The following is an 8,898-nucleotide window of genomic DNA, read 5'->3' as shown; positions in this document are numbered from 1 at the left end:
AATATATTAAAAATAAATAATCATATAAATTTCACATGTTAGATCAATATTAATTTTATCCAAATTAGGATTCTAATGAGAAAAACTTGATTGTTGTTGTATAAAAACATACAATAACATCGCCGATAAGGAAAGAAATAAATATAAATATAACTCAGCTCATTTACAAGTGATACAATCACTTTTGTGATCCAACAACTAGATTGTTCAATCACTTTTATCTTGTACATTAGTATTTGAGTTTACAATAACAACCTGGTCCAACAATAAACACAGATTTGAAGCCATAAAACTGTAAGAACATTAGATGAGCTCTTTCGATCGCAATCTGCTCTTTTGAAGGAATAATTTTTTTTTAAAAAAAAAAAAATTGGTCAAGGCGAATGTTAATCAACATGATTACAGTTTTTTTTTTTTTTTTTAAACATAAACCATTCAGATGAACTGGAAAGCATCTGATATATAGCGCATCCAAGGGCCTAAAGGTTATGGGTGTTACCTATAAGGTCTTGGGATCGAAACTAGCTTGTCTGAGTATGCTCTCCCCTATATCTTGTCACTTGTACTAATGACTAGTAGTCATCCGTGATTTATCTCCTCCGTGTTGGTCTAGACGGATTGGCGAGAACGCTGGGGTGAGCGAATGATCTTTTGCCACATCCAAGGGCCCAAAGGGTCCTTTTGGACGGTGCGATAGTTAAGACATGAGGTGTTGTCATATAAGGTCTAGGTCTTAGAGTCGAAATTCAACACGCATGAGCATGTCCTCTCTCATACCTTGACCACTTGTACTAATGGCTAGTAGTCACATGTGATTTACCTCTTCTATATTGACCTAAGGACAAATTGATGGAAATACTAGGTTGAAGTGAATGAATCACCTTTTTGTCACATCCAAAGACCGTTGGATATAATACAAGATACAACAACAATAATAAAATTTTATCCCAGTACATAGAGTATACAATTCAAGGCATTAAAAGAAAAAGTACTAGAGAAGTATCTAGAAATTAATAATTTAGAAATCAAACAGGAAAAATAAATAAATAAATATTTTCTATTCAATTGTCTAATTATCTAATGATAAACAAATACAGATTATCTTAATATCATTTACTTAGTTTACCACGCATAATTACTAACAATTTTTTTAATTTGACTTTGAATAACTTTACAAATAATCTAATTTTTCATTTTGAATTGTATCTTTTCAATTTTATTCTATTTCACATATTCTAGTGATTTAAAAAAAATAAAAATAATGAAATTATAAAAAATATAAATTCAAAATTTATTAATAATATATAAAAATAAAATAATTAAAAAGTTATAGATACAATTGAAAGTCACAATTATCAAATTCAGGAAAAATACGAGTAAAGTCAAGATAAATACAATAGTTATTCGAATATATAGCTCATGTACTAAGGTCAAAGTATTAAAAAGACAGCAGGAAGTACCAGCCTTTATCGTAGCTCATATCAAATACCTCTAAATAATCAAACCTAACTAAATCAATCCGAAGTGGTCAACTAGGTTCCGATTGATCCAATCCATAATCAAACCTAACTAACCCCACTGTTAATTGAAAACCAACATTTTCATTTAACAATTCATATTCAACTTATCCACTAAATAAACCAACCACCACAGGAAATATGAAATCAAACTCTCATCAACCACACGTGAACCGATACTAAATCGGTTACAATATTCAAATCAATCCATGATTTACAATTAAGCACAGCTTAATCAACTCAAATTCCAATTCCAAACACATCTCCTCATCATCAATTGGTTAATCAAGCTAACACAAAAATGAAATCAAATATGTATCAATCCGATGCTGAACAAATCTTACCTTAATCCGATCTACAGCGACTTGGTGAAGACATCTGAATACAACTATGAGGAAGATAGAACCCTCCACTTCATATCTGATGAAGAGGACAAGATAAAGTCCGATAGAATGATCAAGTTCTTCCTTCCATCCCGAGTCCAATCGGGTGCCCTATAGATCTGGACGATGGCGATGTCGCTGAGCAAAGCACCGAGAGGGATGCCAATCGTGAGGTATCACGGGAGAGAAGGTTAGGGCACAAGACGAGAATGCGGCAACATTAGAGTACGTGCCGCTTGTCCTGTCGTGCCACACTAAACCACTCATTATTTTACTCTCTATAATGATCTATATTTAATTCAACAAGTTGGAATTTAAAGTATAAATTCATACCAATTTTAGTCAAGAACTGAAAAAAAAATACTTTGTTCAAAGACCAAACCTCTTCTTATATACAAGTCTGTAAGCAAATAGCAAATCTTAGTCTGTTCGCAATTAACACTGCCACAACTGCAATCAACACTTCAAGTAGCAGCAGCAGATTCTTTAAAGAATTCCAGCAATAGTTCTCGATCGGCATGGAGAAAGAAATCATCTAGCTCTTCTCTCAAATCATGCACCTTCCCGAAATCAAACAAGTATATGAAGCAGTCCTCCACCAAGTCGTTAAGCTTGTACTTCCATGCCTCTTGAAGCCTCTCAAAGACGTTACTCGAATCAATATCTTCCATAAGCATTTCCTCGCAGCACTTTTTAAGGTCTTGCAAATTGTACTTGTCTGCAGCGGCCAGCAACGGAAGGCGGTGCTTCAAGAAATTGTCTTGTTTAATAGTCCCGTACATGTATTCCAGAAGAGCCGAGCATGCATCAGTTGACATATCCTCTATTTTTATTGTGGACGATTGTTTCTCCTCGAGATTGTCCAAAAAGATCTGCTTGAACACCGGCGAACTTGAAGCAAGCACGGCTTTGTGAGCTTTCAAGGAACCATCCAAAGTTTCGATTGTAACATCAGTATGAATGCTCTCTTGAAACATACGAGAGATGGAACATAAGGTGATTTTGCTGGTATAATCCCAAGGAAAGCTATCATCCGACCATATTAAAGGGCTTGTAATATCCTGTGAATGACATAGAATCAATTGTGTTGGTAACTAGGTTTTAGTTAACATATATTAATAAAAAAAAGTACCTACATTCGAGTTAGATATCTTTAAATTCAGAAATTTGACTTCAATTGTAACACTCGAACGAGAAACAGGTTCGACATGCCAAATACACTCTTTTTCAGTCTTGAACAACTTCTCATAAACTGCAAATGAATAAATTAAAAAGTTATGAACATTGATAAGGTAAGGAACTATAAAACAAACAAACAAACAAACAAACAAACAAACAAACAAAAAAGTCCATTAGATTACTAACTTAAACCCATAAAAGACAGTAAAATCCACTAAATCTAAGATATGATTTATAATTCAAAAAATTTCTTCTCTAATAATGTAAACCAAAATAATATCAGGTGAGGTCTTCTCTAATAAAAGAAGAAACATTGTGTTACTGCTCCACTGGATACTAGATGATGTCCTTCAATAATAGTTATTGACAAATAATACATCGATGAGATAAAAGACCTGATCCAGCATTTCATGAGTTTGAAGAGGCATTTCTAAAAAGAGGAAGAATACCAGGGGAGACATAGTGACTATCAATAGAACCAGTGCAGTCGAGATGGATCATGATCTTGGCGATGGGTTGTTTATCCTCAGTGATGCAATTGGGATCGGGAACGAGCCGGATGGAGAATTTAGTATCCTCATTATCGACGATCAAACACCTGAAGGTTACAAAATTAAAATTTCAGATTTCGACCTAGGAAGGGAAGAAGCTACCGAATAGGCTCAAAAAATTGACAAAAAGAGAGAGAGAGAGAGAGAGAGAGAGAGACCACTTCCAGATTCCGATCTTGAAAGCGTCCGAGCGGCGACTGTCGTTGAAGGAGAGGTTCTCGACCGTCCATTGCGCCAGCCGCGATAAGAGTTTCACCTTGTTGCTCCCATTGTTTTCGCCATCAGCCATCTTTCTGCCTCTGCTCTCTCCTTCTTCTTCGCTTCCGACACAGGAGATCGTTGCGGAGAAGGGACTGCGCCGTCGCAAGGAAACCCTCGATCGTAATAAAGAAACCGGAAGAATATGAATTGCGAATCATTTAATGCCCTTTAAAAATAGAAATAAATATTTATAATTTTGATTTATTCAATTGCCAAAAAAGAATCTTTACTTTTTTTAAAAAAAAATTAACAATAAGAGGTTTGGAGGAGTAATTTTTACTAAAAATATAAATTCAAAATTTATAAATAATATTCAAAAGTTATATTATATTTCATCAATAATATAATAAAAGATAAAAAATATACAAATTCAATCTCTATTAATAATATAATAAAAATAGAATGTTATCCATTCCAATTTTACTCTTTAACTTCCAATTGTATCTATAACTTTTTAATTATTTTATTTTTATATATCATTAATAAATTTTGAATTTCTATTTTTTACAATTTAATATGTGAAATAGAATAAAATTGAAAAGATAGCATTTAAAATGAAAAGCTAGATTATTTGTAAACTAATTCAAAGTCAACTTTAAAAAATTTGTTTGTAAGTGTGTGTGGTAAATTAAGTAAATAATATTAAGATAATCTGAATTTGTTTATGAGGTTTTTTTAAAGAACTATTTTAAAATTTAATTTTTAACCCTCATTACCCTGCACAAACATATCTTCTTTTTACCTGTGTTATCTTTGTCTTTCTTCTAATCCTTCCCCCATGAGATCGAAAGGAGTTTTGATGTTCCCTATTGGGGGAGTGAGATCGCCGATCCTAATGACGGTCAGTAGTAGTATCACGTTCAGGGCGATGAGGACACCGGTAGAGCTCGGGAGACTTTCTTCTATTTAGCGGGCGCTAATTCACTTTTCATTGATCAGTCACTCGTCGTAATTCTCTCACATGCTATTGCGACATTCGAGTAAAATGGGTATCCGATTGATGATGGGCACAGTAACGATCCACTTCGAGAGGTTCTTGACCTGACTCAGATCAAGTAGATGTAGGGGCACTTTCTATCACCTGCACTATTTTTTCACCTCTTTGGTTCACAAGTTCCCTATTCCACAACAGAAGCAGGAGAGGTTTGAGATCCAATTAAGTAGAATAGCAATTGGACCCAAAACTTCCCTTATCTTTACCGATTGGATTTCCTCCACTTAAACATATTTGAGTCTTTGGGCTTGTAGACTATCGAAATCAACTAGAGGCTTCTTTACCAAAGACTTGAAAAACTCCTCGTCTATTAGGCCTTATGAGAAGACACTGACCTATACCTCCAAGGGAACTAAAGGAGCATCCACGACTATCTGATTAAACTGTTGTAAGTACTCCCTCAAAGGTTCCTTGGGCTTTTGCTTAAGGGCAAACATGTCATTATGGAGTTTTTAGATACATTCAACTGGTGGCAAAGTGTTGTATGAACATAGCCTTAAATTTCTCGAATGTTCAAATGGAGAAAGCGGGAAGATGATTGAACTATCTTTGCATTGAGCTCGAGAGATTCATAAAAAATAATTGACACTTGATGTCATCTGTGTATTGATGAAGTAGATAGACGTTTTCAAACTTTCATATATAGTCCTCGGGGTCGGTTGTTATATTGAATTCCCCAATCTACAATGCTCAGAAATGTCGAACCAATTCATCTTGAAGGATGTCTTTTGAGAATAGAGGGCCTCTGGGGGGCCTTTGCTCTACCCAATGCAAGAGCTTTCCCTTTCAAAGGGTCTCGATGTGGGGTCTCTCCCGAGGATTCCAAGGACGATTCCCGCTCAGACTACACGCCAATTAGAGCGGGGATCGCCCCTTGAGGCATTCTAGCTAGCCTAGTCGAGCTTTGGTGTGGTGCTTACAGTGCTTCAATAGACCGAGATGATGTCTCGTTTAGAGGATTTGGGGCAGGTGGTGTTGGTTGTCGGGGATGTCCTTGCAACATTGTTTGCACCGTGATAGCAACTAACTTGTTAAAATTATCCGCTGTCATGGTAATGACATTGGGTCTTCCGGTGCCGTCCATCTCAATGTCTCAGTTCATGACTTAATTCAGTATTCCCATAGACGACATCAATTTGATCCTGCTTGACGCTGTCGACAAATGAGCCACCGATGAGTAGGTGTCGATGTTGACTTTGTCATCGATTGCCTAGCAACTATAAGGATTTGTGGAGAGACCAATCAGAGTTTGAATAGGAGGAGACGAGAAAGAGAAGATTAGATTGATGATCGGGGAATTCCCTAGTGTAACCACTCCGACGCTCAAATCAATTTTTGGGAGAAAGAGGAGGAAGAGAGAAGAATAGTAGTTTAAGATTTTTTGGATGTATGTGCGTGTACCTTTGTCCGCAGGAGCAGGCTATATTTTATAAAATGTCGTCTATACTCTCATGTTCTTCATGTGTCCCAAGATCCATGCTTGTGTTACCCACATTTTCTGAAATGAATAACTATGTTACCCACCTTTCCCAGATTAAACGATGGTGTTTTTCACGTTCTTCGAGGGATAATGACAACGTTGTTCATGTCTTCAGTGAGCAACATTTTATCAACTTGGTTGCCAGTAGTCAGGTGTACTGCTTTTGTTAGTCAGGGTGATCCATAATCGAAGTTGACATGGAGCGAGGGTAGTTTGGAGTCAAGGATGATTCTGGTCCAAGAGTGATATGGAGTCAGGGCTATGTGGAGTCAAGGCTAATTATGGTCCCAGAGTGATACGGAGTCAAGATTGCTTAGAGTTAGGGTTGCATGGTGTTGACAGAGTCTTGCATAATTAGGGAGGACTCTTTGTTGACTTTAACTACCACCTAAGCAAAATAATTGACCTCCTTAACCATGTGACACCCTCCGATTACCTCCTGCATCAATCACTTTACTCAGATCCTTCCAAATGTACAAATGGTGCATTTTGTATCTAGCCAGCAAGCCTTGAGCCTACTTCAGTTTGTGTTCAGGCCGCATGCTTTATACCAAGACTATTTCCCCATGAACAAGAAAAAGACAAGAAAATCATGGGGCCGAGACACTATGGCAGCAGGTTGCCACATTGCCGAAACGTGTGGTCGAGCCAACCACTGCCCGATTGATGTCCTTTGTTGGGACTCATGAGTGTTTATCCCCTAAAATAATCAAAGGTGAAGGTCATGAGTGTTGTGGACTGGTGGACGTTTGGTATCTTCCTCCATGAACTCCTTCATGGGAAGATGCCTCTCAAGGGCTCAGGCAACCGAGCAACATTATGTTGAGACTGCATTCTTTATACCAAGACTATTTCCCCACGAACAAGAAAAAGACAAGAAAATCATGGGCTGAGACACCGTGGCAGTAGGTTGCCACACTGCCAAAACTTGTGGTCAAGCTAACCACTACCCGATTGATATCCTTTGTAGGGACTCACGAGAATTTAGGCCATGAAATCATCAACGGCAAAGGCTATGAGTGTTGTGGAGACGTATGGTATCTTCCTTTATGAACTCCTTTATGGAAAGACGCCTTTCTAGGGCTTAGGTAGCTGAGCAACATTATTTAATGTGGCATGGGCTTAGTTCTACCCATGAGTCATACATTTAAAAAAATAATAAAATATCAATAATTAATATATTCCTCAATTATATACACAACAATAACCAAACATTATTCTACTAAGTGGGGTCGGCTATATGGATCCTTTTAGGTCACTGAACTCTATCTCCTATTATATCATCATCTATATTTAAATAAATTTTATCTTATTTTATTATTACTATATGCAGGACATCTCTCTCAATCCCTCCTATCATTTTACAAAAATAATTCTAAATATCTAAAGCTCTCAATTCCGGACAACTCGTTATCTCATATCTTAACAATTGTTTCAGTATGTCTAATATTACTAAACTTAAATTTTATATATTTTATCTTTATTCTACTAAATCTAAAACCTTTCCCTTCTAGTATTTTCCACCAAGATTCTAATTCAACATTTACTTCTTCACGTGCATGTTTCATCTACCAAACAATATCATTTGCAAACAACATGCACTATGGTACTATGTCTTGAATGTGTACAGTGAGTTCGTCCATAATTAGTGTAAAAAGATAGGGACTTAGAGCTGATCCTTGATGTAACCCTATCTTTATTGGAAATGTTTTAGTTACTTCACCTGAAGTCTTTATTCCAGTTGTTACATCCTTATACATATTCTTAATTAGTTCAATATATGTTACGCTAACACCTCTCTTTTCTAGAATTCTCTAAATAATTTCTCTTAGGACTCTATCATAAACTTTTTCTAAGTCAATGAATACCATGTATAGATCTTGTTTTGTTCCCAATATTTTTTAATTAATTGTATAGGAAAATATATAGCTTCTATTGTCGACCTTTCATGCATGAACTCAAATTGATTTTCGGTTACCTTGATCTCCTTTCTTAATATTTTTTCTATTACTTTTTCCTAAAGTTTCATGGTATGACTCATAGTTTAATACCCCTATAGTTTACATAATTTTATTCGTCACTCTTATTTTTTTATAAGGGAACTAGAGTACTTATCCTCCATTGATCAGATTTTTTTTTATTTTCAATATCATATTAAATAATTTTATATGTCATTTAATACCTTATTTCCCTAGATAGTTTCATACTTCTATCAGAATATCATCTGGTCCAGTGGTTTTTTCATTATGCATCCCATTTAAAACTTGTTATACTTCTAAAGTTTGAATTCTATGATAAAAATTTAAATTTTTATGCTCATTTGACATATTTAAATTATCTAAGTTAAGTTGGACATCTAAACTTTTACTAAAAAGTTGATGAAAATACATCTTCCGTCACTCTTTTACTTCTTTATCGTTTACTAGTACTCTATTACATTCATTTTTAATATATTTTATTTGGATAAAATCTATTGCCTTCTTTTCTCTCACTTTAGCTATTCTATAAATGTCTCTTTTCCCTTCTTTTGTAT

At 35.5% G+C, this 8,898-nt stretch overlaps 1 protein-coding gene across 1 annotated transcript; it reads right to left on the bottom strand.

The window, feature by feature from the left end:
• Positions 1-2,250: 2,250 nt before the first annotated feature.
• Positions 2,251-4,029, bottom strand: LOC122003071 (BTB/POZ domain-containing protein At1g21780-like). The gene is made up of 4 exons (XM_042558508.1): positions 3,789-4,029; positions 3,529-3,677; positions 3,037-3,152; positions 2,251-2,961 (listed from the first exon to the last, which is right to left on the bottom strand). The coding sequence occupies exons 1-4, from the start codon at positions 3,917-3,919 to the stop codon at positions 2,365-2,367; spliced, it is 993 nt and encodes a 330-aa protein (XP_042414442.1). The 5' UTR covers positions 3,920-4,029; the 3' UTR covers positions 2,251-2,364.
• Between the last annotated feature and the right edge of the window lie 4,869 nt (positions 4,030-8,898).

This window comes from Zingiber officinale, chromosome 7A (genome assembly GCF_018446385.1).
Source record: "Zingiber officinale cultivar Zhangliang chromosome 7A, Zo_v1.1, whole genome shotgun sequence".
Classification (NCBI taxonomy): Eukaryota; Viridiplantae; Streptophyta; class Magnoliopsida; order Zingiberales; family Zingiberaceae; genus Zingiber; species Zingiber officinale.
This window is presented reverse-complemented; position numbering and strand designations above follow the sequence as displayed.